The sequence below is a fragment of the Geotrypetes seraphini genome, chromosome 1, assembly GCF_902459505.1.
Source record: "Geotrypetes seraphini chromosome 1, aGeoSer1.1, whole genome shotgun sequence".
NCBI classification, from domain to species: Eukaryota; Metazoa; Chordata; class Amphibia; order Gymnophiona; family Dermophiidae; genus Geotrypetes; species Geotrypetes seraphini.
Genome location: NC_047084.1, coordinates 41,002,080 through 41,016,202, shown reverse-complemented (window position 1 = coordinate 41,016,202; position 14,123 = coordinate 41,002,080). Strand labels below are relative to the sequence as shown.

General features: G+C 44.7%; 1 protein-coding gene across 2 annotated transcripts in view; it reads left to right on the top strand.

Moving 5' to 3' along the window:
• The window catches only part of CWC27 (CWC27 spliceosome associated cyclophilin), a 320,007-nt gene that overhangs the window by 3,615 nt on the left and 302,269 nt on the right, over nt 1–14,123 (top strand). For both annotated transcript variants that reach the window (XM_033930330.1, XM_033930321.1), the window contains exon 2: nt 9,412–9,508. In XM_033930330.1, coding sequence (XP_033786221.1) covers nt 9,412–9,508 — 97 coding nt within the window. The remainder of the gene's footprint in view (nt 1–9,411; nt 9,509–14,123) is intronic.

Below are 14,123 nucleotides of genomic sequence, written 5' to 3'. Positions count from 1 at the left end.
GGCCATATATTGGATTTATAGTTTTGCTTCTCCTAGTTAGAAGGTGTGTTGTGGTTGAAGAGGTTGTCTTTGGTGAAGGTCCCTTAGTCAGATCATTGGCTTCTATTGTTTGTAGTTGACTTATGGAGAGTGTGGATGATGTAGGGAAGAGGTTTATTGAAAAAAGAATAGGGGTGGGTGGTTGACTGATTTTGCAATGTTTTGTGAAAGGCAAGGACTAGCTGTATAGAGTGGCTGCACATAATTTGGAATGCCATCATGCTTTTAGATATGGTAGCCTCAGTAGGCCAAGGGAGGAATAATAAAGAATGCTTTCCCTAGTGCTCCTAGTGCTCATGAGAGCTGGAATCTGTGAAAAGGCTAATGGTGGAACAAGCCTGGTGAAAAACGAGTGCTGTTAATGATGCACTATACTGGCATATATAAAAACAGTATAAATGGGTGGTAGTATGGGTTAAGAAGGCCCACTTTACCTGACATATCAAGAGGATGGATAAAAATGTCCATAAATTGTTTCAGTGATATGGGAATTATCAGGCTTTTAACAAGAACATGGCTGCTATTAGGTATGACCTGAAAGGTAAAGGCATTTCGGTGAAGTAACACCAATTTCTTAGGGAAGATATTGTGGTTTGTTTGTTGTTTTTTTTTTAGATGGTGGGGGTCAGAGTTTGATTCTGAGATGGGAAGTGTGTCTTTCATAATTAGATTGTAAGCTGTTTCGAGCAGGGACTGTCTCTGGTGTGTTTAATGTACAGTGCTGCGTGCATCTTGCAGCAATATAGTAAATAGTAGTAGTAGGTAAACTTAATTTGTAGTTTGACAGACATACAGGTTTCTGACCCTGTGAGTAGTCAACCCCTTCTTGTGAGAATTCTTGTAGGGAGTTTCATTAGTATTCTTTTGCTCTGCCTCCCATCCTTCTGGGCTGTCCTTCAATTACTCGGTTGTCTTCCTAATGGCGAGATGATAGGAGCTTGTCTTTTTTGCTCATGTTTTTATTTAAATTCGGTTTATCCTAACTGTTTGCAAAACTTTTTTGGTGCTGCAGAGGATCCCTCTTGTGGGACATCTCTGGCTGTGGGAGAGCACAGACTCTGAGGCCAAAAGTCTGTTTCCAAGAGGCAGACTACTTTGAAGCGCACCCACTTTCACAGCTTGTACTTAAAGTTCAAGGGCTCAAAGACCAATCTCTTGAGAGCAAAGCTCGCTCCAGGTTTGTCCGCAGTGGGTTTGAATGCAGGCTGCATGGTTCCGGGGTGTTTTTTCAGGATCTGGGCTGACTGCGTTCCTCCCCTCCATTTGTGTGTGCATGATCTGGTGGGGGTTGAGGTCTCTGGCTGGTTCGTTGGGCCTGAGAGGCAGTCAGAAGACATAAGCAATCCAGATTCCAGGCTTATTGAGGCAGAGGTTCTGCTTATAAACTGTTTGCTGCTTCCACACTTGCGGCATCTAGCACACAGATGTCCCAGTGAGTAACAGGCTGACAGTCTGACAAACAAAAATTGGGGGGGGGGGGGTGTCTTTAAAATTTATTATTTTTGGTTCTAAGGTTAGAGCTATGTTCTTCCATCTCTAAAATTACTGTCTTTTAATTCCCAGTCTAGCTTTCCTGGGATCTTTTTGGCACTAAAATTACTGCCATGATGGCCATCTTGGATTTGATTTGGGATCCCTTTCAGTGGCTAAAGCTTTGGCCAAGCTGTATTTGATGGTGCCATATTTTCCTGCAGCTGTTTGTTCTGCTGAAAGTTGCAGATCACTAAATAAACTTCCCTTCCTAGCAAAGGAGGTGGTGATGTTAAAGGATCCTCAGACTTGCTCCTCTAGTGTTGATTTGAAGCTTTGGTCCTAGGGATTAAGGCGGCAAGTGCTTGTCACATTCACCTGTCTCGGGCCTCTCTGTATGATCTTATCAGAGTTATGACCAAGGTCTCGGCCTATGCTGTCTCTGCCCGATGAATACTCTGGATCAGACAGTGGACAGGAGGTGCTGCCTCTAAAGCTACACTATGCAGGCATCCATTTCAGGGGCAGATGCTCTTTAACAAGGGCCTAAACGACCTGATGGCTAGCGTGACGGATCATTGCCCCAGGTCCTTATCAGACAGCAGACCTTGGACGGCACAGAGTTTGGGTTGGGGCAATTTTCGGTAGGCCAACAGACACAAAGACCTTTTCGGGAATTGCATCAGAGATTCAGTGGGGGCAGGAGACAGCAAGCTTTGGGCTCTTGCCCCTCACCAGCTGTGAAGAAAGCGTAATGATGCCAGACAAGAGGCCAAGCTCCCCCAGTTAGGTGACAGGCAGTTGGCCTTTTAGTTGGTCTGGTCTCAGATTGGCGCAGAGTTTGGTGTTCTAGACATCATCCGAAAGGGATACAAAATTGAGTTCTGTGCCTTCCTGCCCGAGCACTTTGTAATGCTTCCAGCCAGATGGCCGGAGAGAGCCCTTAAAGTTCAGGCTACTGTGAAAAAGCTACTGGCTCTTTGGGCCATACAGCTGGTCCTGGCCACAGACTTTAGCTCGGGCAGACAACTCTATATACCTCATCGTGCCAAAGTAAGGCTCGGACAACTGCAAACCAATTCTAGACCTCAAACATAGTAACATAATAGATGACGCAGGCAGATAAAGACCAGAATGGTCCATCCAGTCTGCCCAACCTGATGCAATCTAAAAAATTGCTGGTTTTTTTTTCTGCTTCTTTTTAGCTATTTCTGGGCAAGAATCCAAAGTTCTTAGGTTCCAACTACTGAATTCTCCGTCAAAGCTCACTCCAGTCCATCTATACCCTCCCAGCCATTGAAGCCCTCCCCAGCCCATCCTCCACCAAACGGCCATATACAGACACAGACCATGCAAGTCTGCCCAGTACTGGCCTTAGTTCTTCAATATTTGCTATTATTTTCTGATTCTAGATCCTCTGTGTTCATCCCACGCTTTTTTGATCTCAGTCACCATTTTCATCTCCACCACCTCTCTTGGGAGTGCATTCCAGGCATCCACCACTCTCTCCGTAAAGAAAAATTTCCTTACATTCTACCACCCCTCAACCTCAAACTATGTCCATTTTCCTTTCTCTGGAAAAGATTTTGTTCTACATTAATACCTTTCAAGTATTTGAACATCTGAATCATATCTTCCACGTCCCTCCTTTCCTCTAAGGTATACATATTCAGGGCATTCAGTCTCTCCTCGTACCTCTTTTGGTGCAAACCTCCTATCATTTTCGTTGCCTTCCTCTGGACCGCTTCAAGCCTTTTTGTGTCCTTCACTAGATAAGGTCTCCAAAACTGAACACAATACTCCAAATGGGGTCTCACCAACGACCTGTACAGGAGCATCAACACCTTCATTCTTCTACTGGATACGCCTCTCTTTATACAGCCCAGTATCCTTCTGGCAGCAGCCACCACCTTGTTGTGCTGTTTTTTCCCCTTTTAGATCTTCGGACACTATCATCCCAAGGTCCCTCTCCCCATCCGTGAATATCAGCCTCTCCCCTCCCAGCATATACGGCTCCTTCCGATTATTAATTCACAGATTCATTACTCTGCATTTCTTTGCATTGAATTTTAGTTGACAGATATTAGACCATTCCTCTAACTTTTGTAGATCCTTTATTATGTTTTCAATGCCCTTCTCGGTGTCTACTCTGTTACAAATCTTGGTATCGTCCGCAAAAAGGCAAACTTTTCCTTCTAACCCTTCAGCAATGTCACTCACAAACATATTGTCTTTTGTGTGAACAGGATCGACCCCAGCACCAAACCCTGAGGGACTTCACTACTCACCTTTCCTTCCTCCGAGTGACTTCCATTAACCACCATCCTCTGGCGTCTGTCCGTCAACCAGTTTCTAATCCAGTTCTCCACTTTGGGTCCTAACTTCATCCCTTCAAGTTTGAGGTACATTAGATAGATTGTGAGCCCACCGGGACAGAGAGGGAAAATGCCTGAGTACCTGATTGTAAAAACCGCTTAGATAACTTTGATAGGCGGTATATAAAATCCTAATAAACTTGAAACTTGAAACTTTCAAGAGCTTCCTATGAGGAACTGGGGAGTTTGTGACACAGTGGTAAGAGCTACAGCCTTAGCTCCCTAAAGTTGTGGGTTCAAATCCCATGCTGCTCCTTGTGACCCTGGGCAAGTCACTTAATCCCCCCATTGCCCCAGGTAAATTAAATAGAGTGTGAGCCTGCCAGGACAGATAGGGAAAAATGCTTGCGTACCTGAATGTACACCACTGATTTATAAGTGGTATATAAATACTAAAAATAAAATTAATAATAACAATAACTGTGTCAAAGGCTTTGCTGAAATCTAAGTAAATTACATCTAGCATATGTCCTCGATCCAGCTGTCTGGTCACTCAATCAAAAAATTCAATCAGGTTCGTTTGACAAGATTTACTTTTAGTAAAGCCATGTTGCCTCGGAACCTATAACCCATTACACTTTCCCCTCAATATTTGCGGGGGTTAGGGACAGAGCCGGCCTTCGAATATCTAAAAATGCAAATAATGTTTAGGGCCAGCTCTGACCCACCCCTGTCTCCCTCCTGCCTCCTGGACCTCTATAAAGCTTACCTGGTGGTCTAGCGGGTGAAGTGGGGCAGCAGCGTTCTTCCTACGCTCATGCCCCGTGCGAGGAGGCGAAAAGACAGCGGGCTTCCCCTTCCCCTTCCCTTACAAAGATGATGCCTATTGGCTGGCTCGACGGTGGGTTGGCGTGACCGCAGCGGAGCCCCTCCTTGCGGAGTGGCTGAGACCAAGGTAGCCACTGATTGGCTTGGACACCGGCGCTCAGAAGCCCGGCTGGGAGCACGAGACTGGCAGGTTGGTGGGTTCTGTGGCTGTCTGGGGGCTTTGTGGGAGGTGAGGCGTGAAGCTGTTAGAGTGACGAAGGCCTGGGGATGCTGTGGCCGGATGTTGTGATGGGTCCTGGAAGAGGTGAGGCTGTTAGAGCGGGGTTTCGTGATCGTGTGCATTTTATGAGGCATTCGGGAGGCAGAGTGGGTCTGGTTTTAGAAACTTGCGAATGACCAAATTCGCGAATACTAAACCTGCGAATCAGGAGGGAGAAGTGTAGATTCTAGAAATCAGTCAATGTGGCTCTGAAGATACTGCACTTCCTCATGGAGACTGTTTATTCGGTCGTAGCAGCAGTGGCTCTGAGGGAATTTCTTGCCTTACTTTATCTGACTGAGGCCTGTCTTCACATTCCCATTTTCCTGATCCACAATAAGTACTTGTGATTTCGTGTGCTGGAGCAGAATTTCAGTTCTCCAGGCTCCCCTTCATCCTGGCCATGTTACCTTGCACTTTTATCAAGGTGATAGTAGTGGTAGCAGCGCACCTCCACAAAGCTGGGATTCAGGTGCACCTGTCCAAGGAGGAAGGCGAACTGAGAGTTTAGAGAGTAATGCAACTCCTCCAAAGCTTGAGCTTGATAGTCAACTTCAAGAAGAGTCAGCTGGAACTGATTCAGGGTCTGGAGTACCTAGGAGTCTTGTTCGACACTGCTTTCTTCCAGAGCCATGCAGACTGAAGCTCAATTTCCAGATGGATTAAGATGGCCATTTCCTCCACGTATGTGGGCTGTGGTAAACAACCATAAATCACATTGAAAGCACACTCCACTAGAAGAGCTGCCTTGTAGGCAGGGCTATCTCATCTGAGAAGATTCGTAGAGCGGCTACATGGTCTACCTTACATACCTTCACCATGTTCAGTAGGGTGAATTTAGCAACTGGGGAAGTCGCCACTTCCGGGGCCTCTGTCTTAAAGGCAAGCACAGAGGGCCTCATTAAACTCTAGGGACTGCTTTGGTACATCCCTAATGTTCAGGACCACTAGACAAATTGCACTAGAAAAAAAAGATTACTGAATATACTCTAAACCAGTGTTCTTCAACCTTTTTACAGCTATGGATCGGCAGAAATAAAAGAATTATTTTGTGGACCGGCACCGGTGGTTGAAGAACACTGGGCTAAGCCACAGGCCAGACCCCACCCCATAATAGTACTAATTGTAACACTATTTTTTCCATTCATTTTTCATATATACACACAATAAAATCTTATTAACAACACATAATGGTTAACCACAACATTAAACTACACAAAACACATTGTACGTAAGCTTTCAACATTAATTTCTACCAGAACTCAGATAACCCTTGTGCAAATATGGGACCAAAAACTAAAAGTACTAATATATACAAACAAATCCTAATATGCAAGACTCTGCATGCAGTACAACCCCAGAGAAAAAGAAACAAATGCATTTCTTCCTGAACAGTGCAAAATACAGACAGCAGATGTAAATTCTCAAAATTGACACAATTCAATCACTAAATTCAAAAATAAAATCATTCCCTCTACTTTTGTCTCCCTCCCTCCATGCTGTGCCTTACCTTCTGGCCTGCTCCTGCCTGGCCGTTTTATGCTGCCCCTGGTGTTATCTTCGGGCTGACTCCCTGTTCCTTTCTGACGCAGTGCACAAAGCCACGGGCAGCAGCTCCTCGCACGTCCCGCGCCTCATCTGAAAGCCTTCCCTCTGATGTTGCAACGTCAGAGAGAAGGCTTCTGGTTCAGGTGAAGGACGCACATAGGAGCCGCTGCCCGCGGCTTTGTGCACTGCGGCACTGAGAAAGAGGGATATGGCCCGAAAATAACGCTGCATTGATCTTACCGTGGACCAGTGATTGAAGAACACTTTCTCGGGCCCGATACATGTACCGGTCCTGTGGACTGACAAGAAATTTCTGCAGACTGGCACTGGTCCACGGACTGGTGGTTGAAGAATGGTGCTCTAAACCATTCAGAATATAAACCAAGGTAACCTTCCCCCCCCCCCCCCAAAAAAAAAAGGAGAAAAAAAGGTTGACTCGAATATAAGCCAAGGTTAGAAAATTGGGTATGCGAGTTTCATTTGTCAGGGATCATGCCATAAGTAATCACTAATTTTTCAGTTGGGGCTGTTTAGAGTCCAAAAAAGCTGAAGGAGAGCCTCCTCTGCACCGTTCCTTTACTGCAGTCTGCCCTAGCAGAAATAGGAAGTTGCTTCAGAGGCGGGTGAACAGCAGCAAAAGAAAAGTACAGAGGAGGCCACTGGCAGCGCTGAAGAATCAAAGAACAGTGGCTTAGGCACGCCTATTCTCCACTACCTGCTCCCCCCTTCCCAGACAGACATCACACTTACTGTCCCGATGCTCTGGAAGCTGACGTTGGCGCTCTGGGTTGGGCTAGTGAAGGGCCTTAAGTGTCTGTGCACGCTCAAGGCTTGCTGGACTCCCTTCGAGAATCCTGGAGAAGGCGAGAGCCAGCAAGTCTTGAGCATGCGCAGACACTCAAGGCCCTTTAGCCCAGCACAGAGCACTGGTGTCGGCTTCGAGAGCATCGAGACTGTAAGTGCGATGACAGTCGGGAGTAGTGGAGGATAGGAGTGCCACTCATCGGCGGGTGGGGGGAAGAGACATAATGTCGGTCATCGTACGGGGGGTGGGGGAGATAGCAGCGTTGGTCATCAGGGAGGAGGAGAGGAAAACAGCACCATCATTGAAAGGAGGCTCGAATATAAACAGAGACCTCTATTTATTTTTGAGCCCCCAAATCTCAGTTTATATTTGAGTATATACAGTAGGTTCTTTGCTCGATAATCATCTTTCTTGAAGATGTATCTAGTGCTCCTGAAGCCCCGCCCTGTGTATGGGTTTTGCCTACCTTCTGCCTTAGGATTTGATTAATTTTTGTCTCTCTGAGGAACTGAGAGGGAAAAAAAGAAAGATGATTTATCTTGACCTTACTCTAATTTCATTCTCTGCTTGTCAGCAGGTCAGGTGAGTGTAGCTACGAGCTGTACATGACTGGTGGAAGTTGCACAAGCCTGGATGTTATAATGTTATTTCTTATATTTGTTACCGAGCAGGCCAAAATTGTAGTGTCAGATTTTTCCCCATTTTTCTCTTTCCTATTATGTAATTTATTACACTGCTACTTGATTGCTTTTGTACAAACTGAGGGGGCAGAAGCAGCTCTCTGGAAATGAGGTGGAGTTGGAAAACAAGATTGACAGTGTTCTGTAAGCAATTTGCTGGTTCAGATACAGGACCCTAAAGTTAAGGATCACTAGACACATCTGCAAGAAAGAAGATTACCAAGGTAAGAACCTTATCTTTCTATTGTTAGGTGTATGTAACCTCTTAATCGCAAGTTGTAATATTTATTTATTGACATTTATTAATAGAAGTATAAAAATAATCAAAATGCAGTTCTGTTTTCCATTTTTGCTATTTAAAAAACCTATATAACATAATATTTCAAGTAACTGAATATGGTTATTCACTAAGGGCTCCTTTTTATGAAGCCGCGTTAACAGTTTAACGCACGTAATAGCGCGTGCTAATTTGCTGGCCGCGTTAGCCGCTACCGCCTCCTCTTGAGCAGGCGGTAGTTTTTCGGCTAGAGCGGGGGTTAATGCGTGCTAAAAAGTTGCGTTCGATAAAGCCGTTAACGCGGCTTCGTAAAAGGAGCTCTAAGATTGTGAACTTGATGCGAAGAATAATATTTATACTGGTTTGTGCAGCAAGTATGCGCATAAGTTACACCAGTTTTCAGAGGGACAGTATGCATATACCTTCCCTTTGCAAGTTCCCCCCCCCCCATAGAATGTGTACAAACACACTTATACTTGCTAGTTAGTACACACAAATTTGTCAGCTCATTTTGTATCCGTAGTTTATAAAGAATGCACATAAGCACTGACATCACCCTGACTCTGGACCTGGTAAACGTTGTTACTGGTGGTTGAGTAAATTTATTTATAACCACAAAAAACAGGGAGGAATGGAGGGAAGTATAGTACAAAGATTCAAAAGCACCACACAAGCCAAGAAAGCTAGCTTATTACTTAAGCGAAAGAAAAGCCTCAGACAAACAAGTTTAAAGTTAGCAGGTGGGAGCAAAAAATAGCTGAGAATGATTAATGGTAAAAACCACTGAACACTAACGGGCCAAGCCAATGATCGTTTCGTGACCGGTAACCACTGCTTCAGGGCCTTAATGCCAAATCCAGGCTATCAGTACACAGATCCTAACTGGTTGAAAGCAGTTTGAGGCTTTTCTTTCGCTTAAGTAATAAGCTAGCTTTCTTGGCTTGTGTGGTGCTTTTGTTTTGGGGTGATATTTTGAATCTTTGAGTAAATTTATTTGCTTACAAGCTGTATATGCATACTTTTACCTGCACATAGTTGATGATATTTTAAAAGAAGCAATTTCTGTACATAGCCTTTGTTTTATGTTATGATTGGTTTTAAAATTACTCCCATAACGCATGCCATTCTTGTGAGGCTTGTGGAGCTGCCTTTCTGTTTGGGAACACTGACTATGAAAAATGGTTTTGCAGGTTCTCCTGAAGACAACAGCTGGTGATATTGATATCGAACTTTGGTCTAAGGAAGCACCAAAAGCTTGCAGAAACTTTATTCAGCTGTGTTTGGAAGGTAATGATTTTCTGGGTGTTCATATATTTGAAGCATTTTTATTATCTGTTTCAAGAAAATTAGAGCATTAGCCTGACAAATAATTGTAGTAGTTGATGTGTGTTTACTGTATTAACACATGCTAATGCATGTGTTAAAGCCAGAGAGCACTTAATACACAGTTAATGACACCATAGCTGCTAGAGCACAACTGCGTTTAAAGGCTTTGTGATAATTTATATAGAAACATGATGGCAGATAAAGGCCAAATGTCTCATCCAGTCTGCCCATCCAAAGCATCCACTACCACCTCCACTCCCTAAGAGATTCCATGTTAGGAACTGGATGGCAGTCCGAAAAAGTAAGCCATCTGCTTGATTCCAGGTCCTCTGGGATCCCACAGGGATGGGTCTTGTTTTGTTCAGGGCTCCCACAGGTGTGGTACCTTCCTCCGGCTTCGGGTCAGATCCAACCACACTCGCTCGCTCTATTCAGGCCACTAGCAGGGTTCCTTCCTACACGCTGCTGGTGGCTGACCCGGAAACCTTCTCTCTCTCTTCCCTTTTGCAGCAAGGGAGGGAATGAAAGGGAGACTTGTTGTGCATTGGGGTGATTGAGAGAGCATGAAATGCTGTGCAGGAGTGGGGAGGGGGAAAAAAGGGAGATGGATCCAGGGGCAGAAAAGAGTGAAGATGCTGTATAGAGGGAGGGAGGGAAGAGATGGAGAAATGGTAGGAGAAACCAAGGAGAAACCAATGAACAGCAACCGTTTGAAGAATTTGCAGAAGACAGGAAAGCAGAAAAAAGAGAAACTGAAACTAAAGATGGAAAAATAATTCTTCAGACAACAAAAGTAAAAAAAGGAATTTACTGACTGAAATACATTAGCTTTAGGCAATGTATATAGCAGATGTATTTGTACTGTGTTTAATAAAAAAGGAAATGCATTTCTGATTTTATTTCTCCAGTGTTGAAGTATCTGCTGTAGCTGGTGGGGACCCTCAAGCACCATCAGCTGAGGACTTCCTCCAAAGGTGGCAGGAATTCCCTTTAATCAAGCATAGCATTCACTGGCAGCATCCTTGAGCTACTGAGATGCCAGCATCTGTGACTCGGGGACGCTACTGCTGCCTGCCAAGCTTGGTAAAAAGATTTGTTGGGCACCTTCTGAAGAAGTCCTCAGCTGACATAGCTTGAGGGTCCTCATCAGCTGGAGTATTTATATTTTATTCTTAAATTAGAGGCTCTGGAAGAGACCCATTTCCAAATTAATAAATTGTCTTTGCTTATTTGTAAAGGGTTCTCTACCAGCCTGTCTGCCTGCCTCCCTCCCTCCCATTCCCCTGTGTAGTAGACCCAATGAGCAGCATCTTTAAATTTCGACCCCCCCCCCATTCCCCCTGTACAGTAGAACCTGGCATTTTTATTTCCCTCCCTCCCATCTCCCCTGTGCAGTAGAACCGGTGATCAGCCTGTTTCCATCTCCCCCCCCCCCCCGCCACCATGCAGCCGACCCCATTGACCCTCCCATCCGCCCCTTGCACTGCGAGACGACCCACAAACCTTCCGGAACATCAGCGTCCCCAGCACTTTAAAGATGCTGCTTCGCGACCTTCTAATGCTGATTTCCTCTGCCGCGTCCTGAAGACATCATCAGAGACAGAGACGCAGCAGAGGAAATCGGCATTAGAAGGTCGCGAAGCAGGGTCTTTAAAGTGCTGGGAACGCTGCTGGTTCCGGAAGGTTTTTTGTTGTTTCGGGGTGGATGGGAGGCTCAACAGGGGCTTGGGTGCGGCGGGGAGGGGAGCCGAAGATGACTAACTGCTTCCTTATAGTGAGTCAAGGAAGGCCTCTAATTCAGTAGCATAATTAAATGAAATATCTTCTTCTGAAGTATATGGGGACAGGTGGGGGTGGAAGAGATTACTTGTGGGGACGGATGGGGGAGGTCTGGATTCCAGCGGGGATGGGCTTGATTTTTGTCCCCGTGCAACTCTACTTTGTACTTGTTCATATTAACGCCATCTGCCATTTTGACGCCCAGACTCCCAGTCTCACAAGGTCCTCTTGCAATTTTTCACAGTCCTCTTGCGATTTAACAACTTTGCGTCATCAGCAAATTTAGGGAGTCTTTTACTAAGGCGCGCTAGCTGATTTAGCACATGCTAAATAGTGGATGCTAAATGCTAACGCATCTATAGAATATAATGGGCACGTTAGCATTTAGCGCGCCTTAATAAAAGACCCCCTTAATTATCTCACTAGTTATTCCCAGCTCTAGATTCTGTTATGTCCCTTTCTGGATTCCATACACTAGCTATTCAATCCCAACCTGCAGTCCGGGTATTGCAGGAATTCACATCTTTTCAGAACACATGGTGCGCTCCCCCTAGTGGTAAAATCAGTTTTCAACTTCTGAAAGCAGTCTGGGCAGAAGTCTTTTGCTTTTGCTCTGCTTCTGTTTCTTATTTTTTCAATTAAAGTTTGGATGAACCCATGGCGTCTTGGTCTTATGGCATGGCTCTTGAGTGCTTAGCTTTGTTGGTGAGTGGTTATTTTGAGGTAGTTATCTCGACTCTTTGTGCTTGAAGTACCCTCTACTTTGGCTGTTTCTGCCAAAGCCTGGTTGGCTTTTCTCAAAGGAGGGTGCTAGGAATAAGGGGGAGCCTGAGCAGGCTCCTAGTTAGGTAGTCTGGTGGATTATAAATTTCTGGGGCGGATTATAAATTTCAGAAAGAACTACCTGTAAAACATTGAGTGCCTGTATACATTCAGTAGTTTGGAATAGCCTGCTTCTTTCTGCCTCGGTTATTCTCCTTACAGGCTTGAAGATTGTCCAGCCAGTTGCCAGATCCTGTGGGGTTTTCTGTGAGTATGCACATTGCCCAAGGCTCTTTCTTGGGGTGCTTGTTGCACTCAGTAGGTTAGTTCTACATTGTTCAATGTTTTTCTGAGTTGCCTTTATGCCTGTTTATTACTTGTTGATATTTTGCAGAGCATACCAGTTTGTGACTTACTTATATTGATGGGTATTCTCCCCTGTACCTCCTTTGTCCTGGATTTATAGGTGTGTGCTTGGCTTTGGGACTAAACTGATTTTACCTCTAGGGGGAGTGCACCATGTGTTCTGAAAAGATGTGAATTCCTGCGGGTTGGGATTGAACACCTAACATATGGAATTCTCCAGGGATTAACAGAAAGATTATCGTGGATAGAAACCTAATCTTCCATTATAGATAAATATATTAAAAAGCAACAGTCCCAGCACAGACCCCTGACGATTTTAACCTACTGTCTGTTTTCTGTCTTTTAATCGGTTCTTTATCCATAATAGGACCTTACCTCCTATCCCATGATTTTCTAATTTCCTGGATGGTCAGATGAGGAGCGTCTTTGTGCCACAGGAACCAAGGGCTTACATCCCTCTAGTCATTTCATGAGTCAGGATATGCAGAAAGCTTGAGATCTGGGTCATAAAGTTTTGTTAGAGCCTGTGACTCGGCATCGCCAGTGAAGCGCTTTTAAACAGATGCCCCTGACCCTGAGAGGGCACGTATAGTAGATCGGCAGAAATCCTTGGAGGTTCCAAGTCAGGTCTTTGACCCTGATTTTATGACTTTGATGTATAGTAACATAGTAAATGATGGCAGATAAAGACCTGAATGGCCCATCCATTCTGCCCAACCATACACGCTCTATAAATTAATGATTAATTTAAATTGTTCTTTTTCTTAGATATTTTTGGGCCAGAAACCCAGAGCTCTGCCCAGTACTGTGCTTAGGTCTTCTAGAAGTAGGGAGATCCTGAATTCTCTACAAGGAGAAACATAGAAACATAGAAATAGACGGCAGATAAGGGCCCATGGCCCATCTAGTCTGCCCACCTTAATGTCCCTCCCCTACCTTTGCCCTGTGAATAGATCCCATGTGCCGATCCCATTTGGCCTTAAAATCAGGCACGCTGCTGGCCTCAATCACTTGTAGTGGAAGACTATTCCAGCGATCAACCACTCTTTCAGTGAAAAAGAATTTCCTGGTGTCACCTCGTAATTTCCCGCCCCTGATTTTCAACGGATGCCCTCTTGTTGTCGTGGGACCCTTGAAAAAGAAGATATCTTCCTCCGCCTCGATGCGGCCCGTAACTGTTCTATCAGTTGATAATGGAACCCATGCGGGATGGGGTCATTCTGGACTTAGTGCTTATAAATGGGAAAAATGTTTCTGATGTTACAGTGAGTATAGAGAGGGGTCATTCAAAAGCAAAAGTTCTAGACTTTAAAAAGCTAACTGTTCGGATGGGGGATTACGTCAAGAAAATATTGTCTGGATTGGGAACATCTGGAAGGAGTGGAAATGCGGTGGGTAAAACTGAAAGGACCAATTGTAATGGCAACAAACCTTTTTGTGAGGCAAATATGTAAAAGGAAAATAAGGCCACTTTGGTTCTCAAAAGTAGTAGCTGAGAAGGTAAGAAATAAGAGGTTAGCTTTCAAAAATTACAAAAGATCGCAGAAAGAGGAAGACAGGCAAAAAAATATCTGGAAAAGTTAAGAGAAGCTGGTTGTGTAGTCAGGAAAGCAAAGATGCAAATGGAAGAAAAAATAGCTGTTTGGTAAAACTGGGAGACAAGACATTT